Source organism: Echinops telfairi, unplaced genomic scaffold, assembly GCF_000313985.2.
Source record: "Echinops telfairi isolate 266 unplaced genomic scaffold, ASM31398v2 ScPeMD7_4048;HRSCAF=4782, whole genome shotgun sequence".
Taxonomy (NCBI): Eukaryota; Metazoa; Chordata; class Mammalia; order Afrosoricida; family Tenrecidae; genus Echinops; species Echinops telfairi.
In genome coordinates this window covers 2,217,689-2,237,389 of record NW_022107947.1, presented here as the reverse complement: position 1 = coordinate 2,237,389, position 19,701 = coordinate 2,217,689, and the positions used below count along the sequence as shown (strand labels likewise).

Genomic DNA, 19,701 nt, shown 5'->3' with positions numbered 1-19,701 from the left:
GTATTTTGGTGGGTAGAAATGAGTAGAAAATGAATTAAATGTTAGTGATTCCATGCTGAAAAGCATGGTTAACAGGGAACAGGTAAGTCTATGAAAATATTTGTGCTTCCTTGAGATTTAACTTACCTTGTTTAATATTAATTTCAGGACTTTCAACTTGGAAATGTCCATTTTCTAAAGCAGATGTCTCCAAAAAGACTTTTCCAGGGATTTCTTTAATTTTTTAATTTTAAATAAGTAAAAGCATTGATCATTATATGAGATCATTTTTTTCCATCTCAAAATACACATGACAATTTGTTTAGTGACTACATTCACACCCATTAATGGTGCATAACAAATTGCATTGATACATTCCGAGAAAATCTTTGGTAAAGCCCTCTTAAGCTACTGCTTATTAAATGGTCATGTTTTGAGTCATTTAAATAGGATTAGAGCCAATCATTATCTGTATAAACTATTTCTGAATTTTTAATAGCCAGTCCATTGGGTGTAAGAATACCAAGGTCTGACTTAAAGGGAATTTTAGCTACAGTGGAGAACTTGGGAGTATGGGAAGTAAGTACCAGTTCTCTATTTCCATATGGATATTTCCATCATTAAATATGGTTCTGATGAGCCTCAGACTTTCAAAAGTAGTTTCCTCACTAACTTTTCTTTCGCGGGCCTAGCAACTCTGAGCTATACTTCCAACTTTATTTCCCACCTTTATTGCCATCTGTGACTCATCTGCCTCCTCCTGCCCCCCCCCCATCTCTGTCATTTCCCACGTGTCCGCTTCCTGGAAAGGACACATCTTTGCACCATCCATACCATAGCCCCCATCTCCCCTTCTGGACTCATCACTGCCCTCACAGTAGCTATGCGTTCTATACCAAGGACAGGAGTAAGCAAGGGCTGGGACCGAGACCACAGACTTAGGAAGGGAGCAGGCCCTACCTCCTGCCCTAAACCGGATCATTTTTTAAACCCAGTCTAGCATGACAGCAGCACTTTGAGGAAACGCGCTTAGGGGATGGTAGCCTGCATTAAAGAGTTCCCCAAAGATTAGCGCCTGGGCTGTGGGTTGGCACCCTCCCACGGGCTGACCTCTGTCACGTTGTCTGGCCTAGAGGTTCCTACTGGAGTCAGGGCTTCCCTGGTCTGCTGCAGGTAGTGGTATAGGCAGGGGAAGAAATCCTTAATCCTTTATTGGTGGGATTGGGAGACCTTCCCAGAGTTCCAAACAGCATGAAATAAGTTTGCCTGAGTTTAGCCTTCTTAACCCTGCACTGGTCATGGAGTTGTATCACATAGCTTTGCCCTTTGTATCAAGGGCCAAATAATGCAGGCTATTGTTCTTGCAGCCCTGAAAACCCCTAGTCTTGGTTCTAGACAAAGATGAGTTATCTGGGCTGGGTGTTAGAATAGGAAATAATTCTTCTTCCTCCTTTGAGAAGTGCCAAGTTTGGCCTTGTCTAGCCTGCTGTGTTTTTTTAATTTCACTGGGTAGCTTCCAATGGAGATGAAGCAGTTACTTGGTTTGGCTCTCCTGGCAGATACTGCCCACTGCCTCCAGTGTGCTCATTGTAGATGGTGGGGAGCCCTCTGGGTGGGGACAGGAAGTTGAGCCAGGTCAAGATCTGCTGGAAACTGCAGGTCTCCCACACTGACTTGTGACACTCCTTGTGCTCCAGGTGCTGCTGTTTCTTTAAGAGGAAAAGGAAGAAGACTGCCCAGCGCCACAAGTGACCAGTGCCTCCCAGGAGTCCTCAGGCCCTGGGGATTCTGACTCGATTGTACCTGCAGCTCCTGCCATTTCTCATTGGCAGGGACTCCTCTGTGGAGGAGGGTGGAGATTCAAACCAAAAAGAAGAAAACAGATACCCCAGGAGCCAGTGTGGGCAGCCAGGGCCCAGTGGGCCAGCGGCTGCACCGCCTGCTTGCAGCTCTGAGCAGGTCCCAGGGCTGCTGCTCCTCCATTGCTTGCCCGCAGGGCTGCTTGGTTGACTCTCCTGCCCATTGTTTACAGTGAAGGTGTCATTCACAAAAACTCAAGGACTACTGGCCTCTTCCCTCCCCGTAGTTTGCTCCTGGTTCTTGCTCACCCCTAACCCTCTCCAGCATAAAGGCTAGTGAGCAAAGTTTTGTCTGCTGCAGGAGCTCTGGAGGCTGGAGCTGCAGCCAAGAAGGCAGCAGGAAAATTGCAGACCTGGGCTGACAAGGAACTTTTCCCACCTACCAGGTGGAGCAGGCAGGATGGCTTCCTCTTCCTCTTGTGCCTGTGCAACCTCATCGCTAGCTGGTTACGGGGTACAGGCCCTCGTGCCCTCCCTCCTGAGAAGTTATACCGTAGGACACAAGCTGTGACGACTCTGCCGGCTACTGTCCTCGTGGATTGGTGTTCTTAGCTCTCTTGACAAGGGGAATGTTCTCCAGATGGTAAAAAGACAGTGCAAATAGGCCCCAGCAAAGGAAAAGGGGAGGGAGGGGAAAGAAAGGAAAAAAAAACCCTGACTTTGTTGCACTTTTAGTTTAGTTATGTTTTTTTTTCAAGCAGAAAACATGACAGATGCATATTGTGTCTGGTTATATCGGGGTTTTACTTTTTCTGTCTTGAAGGGAATGGGGCCACCTAAGCCATTCAGAAAGAGAGGGGTCCAGAGGACATATTCCCAATGGAAATGCGGCTCCCAGAAGAAAAGAAGCCAAACCTATGCCATTCTAAGCCACTGCGCTCAGGCTGGCAAGGAAACATATACTTGAATTTTCATTCATCTTCTCAGTTGCCGAAGAATGTCCCTACCAGAGCATCTTGACCTGCTCAGCCTGCAGTGTAGGAAACTTGGCTCTCAAGCACTTGGGATAAGCCACGCCAACCAGACAGGGACCGGGAGACAGCTCATGCCAGAGAAGTAGATGTTTAACAACAGCATCAGAAATCCGTGTGTCCTCCACTGCCAGGGACTTCCAATTAGACAGCCATGTGATTTCCTGGTGACTTGGGGAACAAAGTGAGGCAAGAGCGACCACCATTTTGCCACTAGTGGACAAAGAAGACAAAGGTGAACCTATCTTCCAACTGCCAGAGGAACCTCAGGGTGCAGCTTCATAGAGCCAGGAGCAGAAAGTCCGTATGTACCATCGACCCCAGTAGCTCTAACCCTTGGGCTGGTCTGCCTTATCAGAGGCCAAACCCACGAAGGTCTTCTCTCATCGGGGCTACAGCAGTGGGATTAGGATATGGAGTATGTGCAGCTGCAGTAATCAGGAGGGGAAGATTTGTTGGTGCTGGAAAATTCCAGGGAAAAGGAAACTAAAATGGAATGTCTGAAATTGTCTCAGTTGGACAGGGTCTCCTTGCAAAGAAGAGGGTCATGCGCAGAGGACATGTTCTCCTGTCTACTCTCTGCCGCCCGGCACGGCACTGTGTCTTCACCTGACGTGCTACCAGGAAGGGTCTCCGTTCTTCAGTCTCTGCTTGAAAAAACAAGTACAGTTGCTCTTCTCACGCGTGGTTTTCACTTGAGTACCGTGGCTTATTCAAAGAGGGACTGCTCGTTTCCGATGTGACAGAGGACACGGGGTTCTTTGCATCAGGGACAGAGGCATTGTGTCTGGCAGAAAGAAGGACAAGCTGGCACTCCTCTTTTGCCCTTTTGTTTCCCCATTCCGGAGAGCTAGAGAACATGGACCGTGGAGGCCGTGGCTGGTGGGTTGGGGAACACCGAAATTGTCACTTCTCGATATGTAGGACTGTCTGTTGGACTAGAGGGGTGAGGAGGTACTTTCTGGTAGTTGAAATCTCATGAGAGATGCCTTGATGGACCGTAGATGGCACAGAAAGAGCCACATTAGATGGACCAGGGTTACTGAGTTTCACCTGCTCTATTTAGTACTTGTCTTGAGAATGTCACTTGGGTAGCTTATGTGGTGATTGTAATTCTCTTCTTTAAGAGAAATTTCCTATATACAAAATACAGGAGGGCAGGGATCGTCATTGTCATACCCTGCCCCACAAGGACTTTGAATCCTGGGCTTTGCTTCATTGCCATTTTTAAGTGGTAAGGCCCCATCACTGAGACTTACATCGTTTCTCAGTTGGCATTTGGACAACTCCATAACTGCCTGTGTAGAAACGTTAACCTCCTGTCCCTCTATAGGAAAAAAGCCTTGCCTCTCAAGAAAGGCAGGGGGAATCAGTGTCAAAGCCTGGCACACCCTGGCACTCCATACCCTACCAAGTACCTCCTCTCAAAAAACATAGGCTATGGCCAGCTTGGCTGTTAGGCAAGCCCCCTTCATAGGCTTGTGAGGTTTTTGTATTTAAATGGTTTAAAGGCTAGCTTTTGAGGAGTTGAATTTGAGCAGTAGAGGAGGGTCCTTCAATCACCCTGGACTCCCACTCCCCACAACCTCTTAAAAGATACTTTGTTTTCATAGCAAAGGTGAAGAGCCCCAGTTCTCTGGAGCTTGCAGGGAATAATGATCCTTTTCAGGGGCCCTGGAATGCCAAGACGTTCCCAGAGGCCTGGGAGATTCTGTTATGATCTTCCTTAAAAAAACACTCACAGCACCTGAATACCCCAGAAGGGATTTGGCCATCTGCTCCATCTCCACCAGATCACCAGCTTTCCACACCCCCTCATACTCAGCAGCCTGCCTTGCTCCATGGGCTAGAGCACACCCTTCTGAAAGTCCACTTGCTTTGTATTTTTTGACCTTTCTCCCCTTCACAGCCATCAGGATACCTAAGGCTCTTTTCTTTGGGGTTGATGCAGTTGTTTGTCCATGGAGCTAAGTCGGCATCTGTTAACGTAGAAACCCTCAATTCTAGAACACGAGAAGTTCTGGGCAAACTGAGAAAGGCAAACCGTGCTGCCACCTAATGTGAAGAGTCCCTCACTTAAGACCAGAGTGTGACTTCTGTCTGAAGTCTGACCAAGTAAGGGGTTGATTAGCTAGTGTGCCCCTGGGCACTCCCAGAGATCCCACACTAGAACGGTCCACAAAGGTAGTCCAGCTCCCCAGCCATCAATGTGCATTCCTGGCTGCCTTCCGCCTCCTCCTGTTCCTTGGCAGTGTCTGGGGAGACGACACCTTGGCTCCCCCTTACAGGTCCATTTTTCTTGGGAATGCAGAGGCTCCAGTAGACCCTGGGAGCCTGAGATCCAGTGGGAGTGGTGGCTAGCATGTTTGTTCTCATGAAATCATAGCTCACCACCAGTTCATTCCCTCTAAAGTAACTTAATTCAATGGAATTGTACCCCAGTCGCACATTGATTGTCAGCATTAGTAGCCATTTTGAATGCCAGAAATAGGCAATGTTGGTCATGTGATGTCAGAGTGGTTACTAAAGATCATAGCCTTATTTTTTTTTAATATAAAAGATAAAATATTTCCTCTTCCAGTGAGCAAGCATGGCCTACGTTTTTCACTTGATCTTTTCACGCAAGCCCAACCCCTCCTGTGTCCCAGTCACCTCATCTGTGATCATATTTAAACTAGTATTTTATTCTCAGTCAGGTGTCCTGACAACTCTCTCTCCACTGTCAGAACCAAGTTACTACTAGAGTTTCAACTTTCAAGGGACAGGGACCTGGCATGTCACACAGCCAACAAACATCGTCTTTGCCAGGCCACTGCCACCATTCCCACCATTGCTCCTAGGTGAACAGGTCGTCCAGGAATGCCTTGGGGGCCCGGCTAAGCTGGCATCCCACTGGGATTGGTTTTGTGAGCAGCAGGCAGTTATCTCTGGGATTCTTGTTCTTGCAGACTCTGCCAGGGCCTGATAGCCAGTGGTGCCCAGTCTTCCCAGGGGGTTGATAGAGATCAACTGAGATTGTTTTGATTTTATATATGTGGGACTCAGGGAGGAGGGAAGAGTTGTTTTTGAGGAAGCCGAGGCCCTTTTGAATTTTGAGCAGTGTTGTCGCTACAAATAAGGAATCTTGGAAGTCTGTTCAATTGTTTTCCGTTTTTCTGAACTCCCTTTGCTGGTGATTGAGTGCAAAAGAATAGTTCTCTCCATTGTATTCAGAGTAGTGAGTAGGTTCCCTGGATTTAGGACAGTAGCAGTTCACTTAATATTTCCTCTCAAAGCAACCAGGAAACCCCTCCAGTATTTGTAGATCAGCTTACAAATGGAAAAGTGAACATGTACTCCATGTCTTTCTAGCTTGAGTTCTCAAACTTGATGTTGAAAAGAAACCACTTCTGCGGACAGAGTCTCGGGTTGTTCTCCTTTCACTCCTCAGCAGTCGCTTTGCTGGTGCCATCCCCGTCACCTCTCCGTCTTAGAGCAGAGGGTGTCCACGACACTGCAGTCCTCCACACCTGACTGCCCCGACCTTGACATGTTCAGTGTTCCTCTTCTTCACGAGCTCCAGACCAAACCCCAGGCCAGCCCTTGCACAAGAGCCTTTTTTTATTTTTATTTAGAAGGTTTATCAATCTGTTAGGAATGTTTCAGGAAAGATGAGCCATTTCTTTGGGGGAATAGATTTACAGATGGGTGGATGTCTGTGTGTGGGTGTGCACACTCACCTGTGTGCATTTCATGCCCATAAAGACTGACAGCTTTGGCTGTGGGGAGCCAGATGTTCCTGAGTATTCTCGGAAGTAACATGTGACAAGCACATCTTTCAAGTGAGTGTAGGTGGCAGCATGCTGGCTGCGGGAACAAGCTCACTTATATCAGGACGAGTGACAGCCAAAAAGATGAGATGAAACCAAAAAAGTAACCCCCAGTGGAAAATAATGTTGATTCAGCTACCCCCATTGGATGTATTACATGCTCTAATTTATTATAATATTATTTTGTCTGTTTTTTTGCCTGTTGTACTTTTAAAGAGATGTTGGGATGTTGATTGCAATTTAAAAACAAAAACCTAGTTATGTTTTAATCAGCTGTGGAAATCAATTTTAATTGATGCGTGGGTGTGTCTGATTATTGTTAAGTGATTTTTTTGTTTTGTTTTAACCTTTTGTTTTAGATCTGTCATGTTTTCATAAGCCCTGGCACTGGTCGCAAAGTTCAGCTGTGAAAATGAAACTTGTAGTATTTTTGAACATGAATGTCAATTACAAGTGTATTGGATATGGTTCCTCTGTGAGAGGGGTTTGTGTATCATTAGGAAAGAGCCTTCTGCAAAGGAAGTAGCCTTCTTTGGAGAAAATGGAAGTGGGTCCTGATAGGTGATCTCAGAATAGCCCATTTCCTAAGGCACCATGAAAAGACACAAATGTGATCTTTAAGTATACCTCTTCCCCAATTTGGGGTGGAAAGGACTCAGTTTGCACCCTTTTTGTATGTAAAATAAAATGTCTTACCTTTCTTGGCTAGTTCTGCTTGCTTGCTTGGTCTGTTGACTGTGAGTATTTCTGGCTGGTGTGTGATCTAGCCGGGACCAACTTCGATGTGATAGAGGCTCCTGTGAACAGAATAATCCGTGGCATTTGTGCATCATCCCCTTGAATTGAACATTGCCCTCTTCCGTAGGTCACATTATTCCTGAAGATTCTGAGTATTAACACATGTTAGACCGTGTGTCCTTTTAGTTCTCAGGTAAATGAACACAGGAAGTTGGGATCTGCTCTGGAACACGTTGAAATAATAGTTTTTTGAATGACTGTCTAACGAGGAGGATGTCTACATATATAACATGTCACTCTGATGTATCATAAAAAATCACAAGTGCATATATAACCACAAAGCTGCCAGTATAGGCGCTGATCCCAGTTCAGTACGCTCAGTTTTTTCAAAGGCAAATAAGAGCTGGTGATCATGGAAGAAAAACAAACACTTTCACACTGACAGCATTTTATCCATCAACCTGATTACCGGTAGTCCTCCAGATGTGGGGAGAGGGTGGGAGGGGCAGGCTGTTTTTCAGCCATTTTAACATTAGCCCCTGTGCTTGGAAACTTTGGTGTAAACATTTTTGCCTCAGTGGCTATGGGCAGTGTGAGGCCAGTGCATGGGAAAGGAGACTGGACAGGAGAAAAGGGGGGGGAGAGTACAAGGTATGGGGAGTGCTGGGAGATAATTGTTGCCAACAACAGTTTACCTAGACTTGATAGGATGTGCAAGATACAGCAAATGCCATATTGTTAAGAGAGACTTGACCAGTGGTCACTCCACTCCTGACTGCAGGAACCTTGGTGTGGGGAAGACAAGTTAGCTAGTGCAGCTGGTGGCCTCCCACTCACGTCAGCACCACACATAGGGAAACTGATCCCAAAGGACATCTGCTAAAATGGAGGCATGCCTGCTATAGTCTGGACTGTACAGACTTGTAGTATCTGTAATCTTTGAAAACACATTTTTTAAACTTATTTTAAAGATGCCCAATGATAATAATACTCCTAAATTTTAGAGTGATTTATATTCTTCCAAAGTATATGTTGTAGACTAAAATATCACCGTGTGTTAATGAAATAATGATGGGTTATCTGACAACTGGTCTTCCCTAAGGTTTCTAGAAAGTCCCTAAATTGTGTACAACATACACGCACCAGAGTCTCTGGTTCACAAAAAAATGTAGTTTGCTTGGATAAATAAAGTTAGGAATCAGCGTAGGCAAAAAAACAAACAAAAAAGAATCAGGGTAGGTAATAAAATGCTTTGATTCATACTGTAGTGAGCACAGTAAGATTGGAGAGGGGAGAGAAAAATAATGGTAAAGAAATGGGTTTCCAAACAAGCTTGAAAAACAAGTTGAAAGGAGCTACATAAAGTCAAACTGAGTAAGTGGAAAAGTGCGCTTGGCTTTTGGAAGCAACTGCTATAGCCCAATTTGGCGGTCCCTCGGCCCAATACAATGACAGCGTCTACTCCCCAAATTCAGGACGCTGGGATTTCCTCCCGGAAGCATCCGCCGCCGCGTCCCAAAAGGCGCCCCCTCGGGAGCCAGAGGAGCGGCTCCGCACGCTGGGGCTTGTAGTCTTGCGCGAGCCAATCCCCGTGCAGTGACGGGGCAGGGCCGTGCCTGGTCCGCTTCCTATTGGTGGGCGTGTAGGAAGGGCGAGTCCAATCAGGTAGCAATAACGTGGCAGCCACCCACGAGCCCGCAGCTCATGGCCCCGCCCCGCCCGGACCTACCATCCGGGCCGGCCCGGAGGGGAGTCATGGAGCCCGTCGTCTGCTGGGCGGCCGCTGGGAGCCCCGGCCCTCCCCTGTTCACGTTCGGTGGCAGCGCCGGGACCCAAGCCGCCGGGTGCCCTCCCTCTTCCGGCCGGTGGCTCCCGGGGCCGTGCTCCCCTGTCTTGGTGGATGCTGCGTCTCTCGGAGCGGAACATGAAGGTGCTCGTGGCCGCCGCCCTCATCGTGGGCTCCGCCGTCCTCTTGCTGCTGCCGGGGTCTTCCGTGGCCGATGAGAAGAAGAAGGGGCCCAAAGTCACCGTTAAGGTCTGGGCTCCCCGCTCTCCTCTTCCCTGACGAGGCCCTGGGGGACCCGCCTTCCACCAGCTAGGGTGCGGTCCGTGGTGTCCAAGGCATTTAGGACCCGAACCAGGCCTGGCTGGACTTGGACTTGGCTCGGCCCCTCCCGAGATTCCCAGCTGCACCCGCGTGGCGTCTGGGCCGTCCTTTGGCGAACAAGGCCGAGTGGGACACCCCTACCCCCCCCTACCCCTGCCCAGACTCGGGGTGCGCAGCCGGGCCCTCACTACCTGCGTTGGGACAGTCTTTGCGGGGAAATGGTGAAACAGCATGTCTGCCAGCCTCAGGATCCATCCTCTCTCCCTCGGCCACGCTGCAGTCAGTCACTTGCAAGCGCTTAGGCCCGGCCTCCCTAGGTTTTTTGAAATGTTGATTTCTAGAATCTACACCCATCGTTTCTTTAAAGCAAAGATTGTCAAGGGAATGCAAACACACCTATTACGGGAGTGGAGGGCACATGGTACACCTGGATCTTTCATTATATTTTTCATTCCACCAGAAACAGAAGCACGGGTATAAAGCAGAGTAAAAAGATGGGTGGCTGTGTTCTCACGCATCCCCGTGGCGCTTCTGTCAAGCGAGTTCAGAGGGCCTAAGTTTGGGATGATCGTTTCCCTCAGGTGTATTTTGACCTACGAGTTGGAGATGAAGATGCAGGCCGGGTGGTCATCGGTCTCTTCGGCAAGACAGTTCCAAAAACAGTGGATAATTTTGTGGCCTTAGCCACAGGAGAGGTAAGTGACTAAACTGGAGCTAGTCACCTCAAAGTAAAGTCAGCAAACGGTCTGCAGCAGACTGGGCGGCATAGAACAGCCCATCCAGGCTGTCGCCCCCTCCGCTCAGCACCGACTCACAGTTGGCCCCAAACCCAATACTGTGGCGTTTTTTTCTGAAGGAAGTGGCCCTTTCCTAAATCCAAAAATCTATAGATTTGGGGGTCATCGTTTTTTTCCAGGACATTTTGCATCTTTAAGACACTGCACTAACCAAATTTGTAGACATTAGTCTGTGGCCTGTTGGACCAGAGTGTTCGGCTACAATGCAGAGCCCAGAGATTGCCAGGTGGCCAGGTGCCCCACTTTAGGAAGTGTGTGTTCCACCTACCCTTTACACTGGGCCAGCGGGGGACCGTCTCAGTCTCTGTTCTTGCATCGGCTCTCCTGAAGATGAGAACTGGGAGGCAGAAGGGCTGTGCTGTGACATCCAACTGCATGACATTGGAGCTGCTCTAGGGCTGTGGGTCTTGGCTGTGCCTGGCCTGTGTGCCTCACACCATCAGCATGTTAGTGTCACCCGGGCCAGCCTGGTGTCTCTGCTGGGCGCAGCAATTGTGTGGGCTGGGTTCATGTCTGTTTAATGTTTGTCTTGTGCAGCAGTTCTCAACCCCGGGGGTTACAACCCCTTTGGGGGGGGTCAAACGACCTTTCACAGGGGTCGCCCGATTCATAACGTTAGCAAAATGACAATTATGAAGTAGCAACGAAAATAATTTTATGGTTGGGGGGTCACCACCACGAGGAACTGTATGAAAGGGTCGAGGCATTAGGATGGTTGAGAACCACTGGTCTAGTGAGTGTCTTGTGCCAATTCTTTACCTGCCCATTTTTTCTAGAAAGGGTTTGGCTACAAGGACAGCAAATTCCACCGTGTGATCAAGGACTTCATGATCCAGGGTGGAGACTTCACCCGGGGAGACGGCACCGGAGGTGAGTTCCTCCCATTCCTCTGGGCGGAATTGTCCATCTGGGTGGGAGGGTTGGCGGCCTGGGCTGGGTAGCCCAGGCCTTACAGGCCTCCCTGCACTGGAGTCAGCTGTGTCCAGGGAATCCAGTACAAAGGAGAGGGAGGGAGTAGTGGGGTCAGATAAACCTAAGAGGGTCTTTCCCAAGTGGCAGACCTCCTGATCTAGGGCTATAGAAGGTGCCTTTTCTCTGGATATTCCTGGGAGAAGGGAACAAAGGGAAGACACTGTCGGGGATTCTCAGTCAGACACACATAGCCTGTGCTGACCACTCAGCAAGCCCCTACTCCTGTGGTGGATGGCGCCCTGGCACTCTTCCACCAGATGGTGCTCTGTACACATAGGACAAACCTATAGTTGTCGCTGTATTTGGGTACGCAGCCTGCTGTCTCAAGACCACAGTTGCAGGTGGGGAGCTGCGCACTCCATCAGTGAAAGGCTTGTGGTGGATGCTTGGGACCCAGAGATCAGGGCAGGCAGCTGCTGCCTTTCACTGCCAAGCACTACCTTTACCTTCCCATTTCGGCCTTGGGACACAGATTCTGCCCTCAAGTGGTTTATTGTTGAGGGGGTAGGATGAGGGGAAACAGCTCCCCCACCGTACAGGATTTGGGGTCTAGCGAGGGACCCGTGGGAGATGGCAGGACGGACCTGGAGCCTGTACTCTGCCGTCCTCGGACACTCCTGGGTGTGATCCAGGCTCTGCCACCTTGCTTCGTGGGTTTTTTTTGTTGACTTTTTATTGTTTACTGAGCAAATCCATGCCCAGTGCAATAATTGTGAAGGAATGGAAGCACCACGTCATACATTTTGTTTCGTGTCGGGGACTGCCATCTCCACAGTAAAACATCACTCATCCCACTTCTGCCCCGTCTTTCCTGCGTCCATGCCTCCTCTTCTAACCTTTCCTAACGTCCACACAGCCTTTTTTCCCTCACAAGCTTGATTCTTAGGAGGAGTGTGTACCTCGAGCCCTCCTGGTCACCTTACAGTTCGGCCTGTCTATTGTTTGGATGACTATTGAGCCAGGGAGTGAGTTCATTCCAAAGTCCAAGGGTGACAACGGGCCAGAATCTCAGGAGTTCCTTCAGTCTGACCACTAAACTTGATCTTTCTTATGACCTTGAGTTTAGTTCCACGTTCTTCTCCATTCTACCCAGGATTCCACTGGCTCCTTTGGAAAGCCCTTGGTGTAGCGGTGCTGCCATCATCTAGTTCTTGGGCTCGGGTGCCGGTGGCTGAGCTCTGCATGGTTCATTAGGCCATCGAACTGTGTACGAATCTTGAGGGTTTGTCACTCTTTTTGCTAAGTGGGTGCAGCTGTGAGCTTCCATTTCCTTCTCGTGAAGGTGAGCGTGCTGAGAGTGGGGACTGGGGGCTCCTGGGAAAGCTTGAGTATAAGCCTGGGACGTGGGGAGTCCTCAGTAAAGTTGGCCATTGTCTGTGTACTGACAGGCAGAGGCGGCACTTCCGGCCAAGATGATCAGAAAGTGGCATTCAGAATGTGAGGAGAGTTGGGAGGATTTGAGGGGGCAGGATGAAGGTTCATGAGGCAGCTCCAGTCTTGGCTTAGCAGTTTGCCTGAAGCTGGCCTGGGGAATACAGAGATAGGCTCCAGGCAGACCTGGTGGACACTTGCAGAGTGGGACCGTGCCCCAAGCTGGACAAAATCTTGTGGAGGCAGAAGCCTGGATAGGGAGGCTGGAACAGATTGGCTGGGGGCTGCGGCAGCTGCCCCTGGGCAGGGTGCTGTGGGCCTTCACCCCAAGCGGGGAGAGTATGTCCTAGTGGGGTAAGAGCAGATTCGAGAGCCAGACCACCTTTGCTTCTGCCTCCTGTTTGTTTTGAATGTGTGAAGTGCTTTGGTGGGCCAGCATCACAGCAGTGTGGGGAGCAGGTGTAGAGAGGCAAGGGTGGATCCCCAGGGACAACGCTGGCAGTGTGCTGGTGACAGAGCTTGAGAAGAACTGAAGTCTGCAGGGAAGGTCAGGGGTGAAGTTGAGTTTGAAGTGAAGAACTATCCCTTTGAGTGTGGAACTCACTGTATCTTAGCAAAGTGTTTGCCCCTAGATCTTGGGGGTTTTCTGGAGAGTAACGGCAATTGAAATCTGGCACTTAGCAGAGATTTACCAAAAGGGTTTTCAAGAGGGGAGGCTTTTAGCTAGCATCCTAGCCAGGGGTCACTTCGTAATGGTGACTTGACCCTCTGGTTGAGGGAAAAGGATGGGACTCGGGCTGAGATCCCCCTCACCATCCCCACTCTGGTCTGGCCCAGTGCCCTGAAGCTGACCGGCCTGGCCGGAGCTCCTCACTGAAGCCCTGTGGACTGTGTCTGCGCGCCTCCTCCGGTTACTAATTCTCTGTTCTCTTCTGTTTGCTCTTCAGCCAGCCCTTGATAGGCAGCAGGCAAGAGCTTGCCGCCTTGGTCCCATTCTGTGGAAAGTTGGTGTACTGACTGGGGTGGAAGGTGCCCTACGTGGGTTGTTTTTTTAAACGGGGTTTGTATTGAGCTCACCACAAAGCCCAGCGGTTGGACTCCACCAGCCATTCCGTGAGAAAACCATGAGGTTGGCTGCTCCCGTAGATTCACAACCTTGGAAACCCAAAGGGGCATTTCCATTTCCCCTCCACACTGTTTTACAGGGTTGCTAAGAGTAAGAATCAACTCAATAGCAGTGAATTTGGGGTTTGTTGGTTTGTTTGTTTTTAATTTGCTTTGATAGCATGAGTCCTGGTGATACAGCACTTAAATACTTGATCAATAACCAAAAGGTCAGTGGTTCAAATCCACCAGCTGCTCCGTGAAAGCGTGACCTTAGAAACCCTGGAACTCTAAATCCAGTGTTACCTGGAACTCTAAATCTCTGTGAGTTAAAATCAGCTTGGTTTTCATAAAAACAAATTCGTGTGCAAGTAAGTTCAAAAGGTAAAAGCAAAACAGAAAGGCCACCTTTGCGGCAGGTCCTGGAGGCCTCTGATACACTACCACCTGGTTAGTCACTGAAGGGAAGTCACAGGGAAAAAAGGTTTGCCGGGTACCTTCTGGAATGTTTGTAAAGAGCCACTCTGGTTCCTGTGCCCAGAGGGACACACTCACCACCACTGTTTGTTTCTGTCACTGGTGGAGGCTTTCAACTCCCCGAACCTAAATGGCAGCCCTCCTCTGTGGCCTTGCCAGGTACCTCACTGTCTTCCCTGTGCGAGCTCTCAGGAAGACGGGCTGGCCATCCATAGTAGTTTTCCTCTTCTGGAGTGTTCTTAGCCTCTCCCACCTGTCCGGACACCTGCATCCTGCACAGTAGGTCTTCCCCAAAGACCTCCAGGGCAGGCAGTGCCCTCAAGCTAGTCGAGGGCAGCTGATGACAAGCCCCTTATTTAAAGCCATGACACAGTACTCTAAATCACCCATCACGTGAGCCTTTGGTGGAATCAGCTTGGCTTCCAAGTAGTACAGTGTGGCTCTTAGGCCAAGAAGGGGACATGTGTTTATGCTCCTGACCTGGTTCAGAAGATCGGTTGAGCCTCTTGAACCCTCATCCTAAAAATCAGCCTGGTTTGGGCCATTCTAGCTTCTCCTCACCCTACCCTACCGTCCCCCACCCCATGGCTGCGTCTCCCTTCCCAGGAAAGAGCATCTATGGTGAGCGCTTCCCAGATGAGAACTTCAAACTGAAGCACTACGGGCCTGGCTGGGTGAGCATGGCCAACGCGGGCAAGGACACGAACGGCTCCCAGTTCTTCATCACCACAGTCAAGACATCTTGGCTAGACGGCAAGCACGTGGTGTTTGGCAAAGTGCTGGAGGGCATGGTGAGTCCTGAAGGCTGGGGCTGAACCCCACCAGCCCTCCCCAGAGCTCCCACACAGACCCAGGGGCAGGGGCCCCATGTGTTTATTTCCACCCCCTTTCTAGGGCTTCTAGCTATTCACCTGGGAGGTCTCAGGAAAGAACAGCCTGCATTTTGTAGATGCAAATTCCAAACCCTCCTGAGCCATAGGCCAAGCCCAGCCAGGAGGCTGTCTTCACCTCCCCCCACCCCCCACCCCCAACTGGGTTACGCTCAAAAGAAACCAAGCTGCAGCTTCCTTGGGCTGGATCCTGAGCTTCCCAGAATTGTGGTGCCTGCAGGTTTGTGCTGTTGACCATGTGGGTCTCAGTCCCCTGGGCCATACAGTGGGCCACCTGACTCTCCCTCTGTCACCCGCTCCCTCCCAGGATGTGGTCCGCAAAGTGGAGAGCACCAAGACAGATGGTCGGGACAAGCCCCTGAAGGATGTGACAATTGCAGACTGTGGCAAGATCGAAGTAGAGAAGCCCTTTGCCATCGCCAAGGAGTGAAGCGGTCCAGGGACCTTCTGCGGCACTACTGCCCTCGGGGCTGAAGATGGCTGCCCCTGGGCACCACTGTGCTGCCCTGGTGCTGACAGTGGACCACACCCCACATCCCACAGGCCCCATTTTGTAACAAACTCCTACCAACACTGACCAATAAAAATAAAGGTGGTTTTTTTTTTAATAACTTGCATGTGGACTGGGTTCCCAGCGCTGCAGCATCTCCCCCAAGTCCACACCCACACGTCCAAGGTCTGTGGTGGCAGCTCTTTCCTTTGGTACCTGCCTGACCTTGACCTTGTACCCAGGCGAGATGCACACTGAATCAGGTGAGAGTCCCTCTAAACTGCCAGCCACCCAGCCTCCACTTGATGTGTGTTTGCTCTCTAAACTGTGGTTCCGGTGAAGACATCCCTTCTCTGCCCTGTCACAGCCTACTTCTGCACGGCTTCCCTTCACTCAAGTCCTCTGGGCTCTTGAGCACCTGACCTTTGCTCCCCAGCTTCCAGTGAAGGCTGAGTTCTGAGCCCTGGGTGGGTAAGACCTTGGTCCGAGACCAAGCAAGTGGACTGAGGCATATATCTGTCTTGACAGGTGGGACTATCTTGGGCCCCAAGGCCTCTGGGCCTGTCAGGGCATGGATGGCAAAGGAGCTGGGGGACAGACAGCCTCTGGCTGGGCATGGACAGGGCTGAGGCTGCAGCTGTAGAGGGCCTGGAGCACGCCACTCACCACCACGCTGGGCAGAGGCTCTGCGGGAGGGAGGAAGGGAGGGAGGTCACAGAGAAGGGTAAGGACAGGCCTGGCCCCAGGCCTGCAGCCTGCTGTGCTGTCCCGAAGCAGGATCGCTAGCAGGGCAGCAGGGCCAACCCCCTGTGAGGCCTTGGCTTTCCAGGGCACTGCTACCTAGGGGAGAGAGCAAAACCAGCTGGTATGCCTGGCGGGGCCAGGAGGAGGGTGTTGTGGCCAGGGAGGCCCTGGAGCTGAGAAATGGCAAGTCTGCTTGACCCAGGCCCTAAGTACGGATTGTGGGTGGTGGCAGGCACCTCACCTGAAGAGGGGGCACACACGTAGGGGTCTGTGCAGAAGCTGATGACAGGCCGGTGGAGCAGCTGTGGGCTGAGAGAGAGAAAGTACCAGGAGGGGTGGTGAAATTGAGCCCCAAGCAGGTGGGCAATATGGACCCATTTGGATCGGAGGGACAGGAACCTTGCACCTAGAGCACAGAGGCTGCACAGGCCAGGTCCCCTCCCAGCATCCAGCCACCAGGAGGCAGCAAGGCGCAAGCCAGGGCGTGGACTTGCCTGCTGTTGCTGGGCAGGAACTCTCCCAGGGCCCTGTGAAAGAGACAAGAGTCCCCTAAGCACGTTGGAGATGCCCAGGGGAGAGTGAGGAGCGCGGAGACCAGCCCACAACCTCTCCTCTCAGGGGACCACTGCTTCTATTTGTAACAAGCCCGGTTCCCGAGGTGGCTGGTGTAACGAAGGCTGTCCAAATAAAACCAAACAAAACCTCAGCCCCATCACTAAGGGCTCAAGAAAGCTGATAATTACAAGAGTAATAACCCCACAAATGTGTGCATCGTCACACAGTTGTAGGAAGGCATATGTGAGCACACGCATGTATAACTATATCAGGTTTGGGTATGTACATGTTTGTGCTGCATGTAGGAGGGGGCTTCAAAAGTGTGAGTCCGTGTCAAGAAGCACAAGGGGGCACAAGTACAAAGGCTTCTGAGAACCCCAAACAGTGAACAATGGCACTTCACGGGATTGAAAGGCTTTGGACAGTTGGTAGAACACGGTCCCTAATGTGAGAACATCAGAGTTCTCCCCAGCTGGGGGGCGGTCATGTAAAACACAACTACCGGCCTTTACTCTTCTGGTGCAAAAAGAGCGAAGGAAATCAAAGACTCCAGGAGAAATGAGTGCACAGGACACACAGCTTGAGCCAGAGACCAGAACCAGAGGGGGCCTTGCTGCTGCCACCCAATCACTCACTAGGTCCAGAGAAGGTGCCAGAGAGAATGGGGCAAAATGTAGAACCAGATTCACATCCCTAAAAAAGGCCAGACCTATTGGGCTGACAGGGACTAAAGGCTACTGCCCAAAGATACCCTTCGAGTCTGGCACTGCCGACATCCCTTGAGGTCACCTTTCAGCCAAATAATAGATGGGCTTATCAAAGAAACAATATCACCTGTAAACAATCAACCACATGATAACAATTGGTCAACATTTACCCAAAAGGAACGATGAGAAGGCGAGCAGACTTAGACAGATTGGAAGGAATGAGAATATCGGCACATTGTGAGAATCATGAATAATGTCAGAATTGTACCAAATGGTTAAACGAGAACCTAATTTTCTGTGTAAACTTTCACCTGAGACACAATAAAATATTTTTAAAACAAAGCAAAGGAAAATAAAACTGATGAGGGAGACAGGCCTCAGCAGGAGGAAGATCCAGATAGGGCCTGGCAGGTGAGAGAAGCAAAAGTGGGGTGGTTCCCACCCCCACCCCCCGCCAAACTGTCCCCTCTCCGGGGCCAAGCCCAGGCCCATGGAAGGTGCTCACCCCCAGTGGTTGGCCTTGGGATCCGTGGGGAAGTGCCGCAGTCGGAGGAATTCCAAGAGCTCCTTGGGCACAGCCTGGTTCAGGCACAAGATGCCCTGGAGAGGTGGGCAAAGGAAATGTTTTTTAGGCTCAGTCTGGTAACCTCGCAACCTAGACCTGGAGCCCTGGTCAACCACCTCCAAGTGCCAGAGAAAGGAGGCTTTCTGCTCTGGCAGAGGTAGAATTAGTTTCAGAACCCACACCTGTACAGAGTTACACTCTCAAACCCACAGGGGGGGAAGAGTTCTACCCTGCCCTCCGGAACTGACTGGATAGGGAGTGAATGCAAACGTCTGGAAATGATTAGCAGGTTTAACGCATCCGGAGCAGAGCATTAAGCTCAGAGCCCTTTTGAACCCCCCGGCTACAGCAAAGAACCCATCCACCCTGGATAGGATAAGTAAACTTTCATTGAACTGAGACCACCTGCCTCCTAGGTACCTCCTTCAAACCTTTCAACAAGCCAGCTAGGAATGTTTGGGCAGATTATTCAGAAAAACGGAGACTGGACTCGGTCACATCCATACTCAAGATATGGACCCCTCTCCTCATTTCACCCACTATGCCTTATAAAGTGTTGGAAAACCAACTAACATGGCAAGCACCGGTTTGCTTGTGCTTACTTATTAATCTTACAGTGAACAATTCCCCTTTTTGTCATCACATCAGAGACTCTGCTTCTAGTCATGGCTGGCATCTGTCTCTTCCCCAAACCCACAGAAGCACCACGTCTTTTCAACGTTACAGTCCCTGGCAGGGATAGAGTACCCAGGAAGCACGGTGAGCAGACTCGCGGGCGCTCGGGAACCTGCAGAGGAGACAGGCCCGCGCATACCTGGATGTAGGCCTCCAGGCCCTGCCGTCGCTGCTCCAGGCCCCGGCTCCTCCAGTGGGGCAGGCGTTTGGAGGGGAAGTCAGGCACTTTGTACAGTTTCTTGATCTGCCGGGGGTGGGTTGCACCGGGCGTCACAGATCCCTGGCTGAGCCCTTGGACCCGCTCTACCCCAGCCAACAATTCACCTCACTGCTCCCCGCTCCCCACCCGCGCCCCTCAAATGGATTCTACCCTGGGATGTCCCGGGGAACTGACGATGGGGACGACCCCAAGTTTTCCAGATGCCCCAGAGAGGGCGGGTCAGCCACCGGGACAGGGGCAGTGCGGGCTGCAGGCTGCGGCGTGTCCCCTATACCCTCTTGACCGTGGCCCCGCAGCCCGGGGGTGGGGGTGGGGGGACAGGGGTGTGAAGGGAGTGGCGCCGGGACCGGAGCTCGTCCTCCCACTTCCCAGGGGCGGGCCGGGGTCTGAGTGCCGTCGGTGCCCCCTCACCCGCTTGTGCAGCGCGTGGAACTCGCTGTAGCGCCTCGGCACGGTGTGTCTGCGCCCGCGGCACAGCACCTCCACTCGAAATACCTGGCGGGCGGCGAGGGGGCGCGTTAGGACCGCTCTCCGGGGACTGCTGTCCCACACACCTGCGAGAGGGGCAGGCCCACCCAACACTGCGCTCCGCCCGTTTGTCCTGTGCCCCCGCCATGGCTGGCACGCCCGGCGTGCCGAAACCCTCAACGAGGCGTCCCCCGACGCCCTCC

At 51.1% G+C, this 19,701-nt stretch overlaps 3 protein-coding genes across 6 annotated transcripts in view; 2 read left to right on the top strand and 1 right to left on the bottom strand.

Annotated features, from left to right (window-relative positions):
* The window catches only part of CSNK1G1 (casein kinase 1 gamma 1), a 180,310-nt gene extending 175,764 nt beyond the window's left edge, over positions 1–4,546 (top strand). For all 4 annotated transcript variants that reach the window (XM_045294944.1, XM_045294945.1, XM_045294941.1 and 1 more), the window contains one exon: positions 1,677–4,546. In XM_045294944.1, the coding sequence (XP_045150879.1) occupies positions 1,677–1,731 (55 nt within the window). In that variant the 3' untranslated portion in view covers positions 1,732–4,546. The remainder of the gene's footprint in view (positions 1–1,676) is intronic.
* Positions 4,547–9,219: 4,673 nt separating this feature from the next.
* Positions 9,220–15,689, top strand: PPIB (peptidylprolyl isomerase B). The gene is made up of 5 exons (XM_004716287.2): positions 9,220–9,391; positions 10,045–10,158; positions 11,037–11,130; positions 14,791–14,975; positions 15,382–15,689. Exons 1-5 carry the CDS (start codon positions 9,257–9,259, stop codon positions 15,502–15,504), a joined length of 651 nt encoding a protein of 216 aa, XP_004716344.1. The 5' UTR covers positions 9,220–9,256; the 3' UTR covers positions 15,505–15,689.
* Positions 15,662–19,701, bottom strand: part of SNX22 (sorting nexin 22) — a 4,790-nt gene continuing 750 nt past the window's right edge. Inside the window, exons 2-7 of the mRNA XM_030886929.2 lie at positions 19,442–19,525; positions 18,950–19,054; positions 18,076–18,170; positions 16,803–16,835; positions 16,550–16,617; positions 15,662–16,250 (exon numbers count right to left, since the gene is read on the bottom strand). Of these exons, the coding sequence (XP_030742789.1) occupies positions 16,129–16,250; positions 16,550–16,617; positions 16,803–16,835; positions 18,076–18,170; positions 18,950–19,054; positions 19,442–19,525 (507 nt within the window). The 3' untranslated portion in view covers positions 15,662–16,128. The remainder of the gene's footprint in view (positions 16,251–16,549; positions 16,618–16,802; positions 16,836–18,075; positions 18,171–18,949; positions 19,055–19,441; positions 19,526–19,701) is intronic.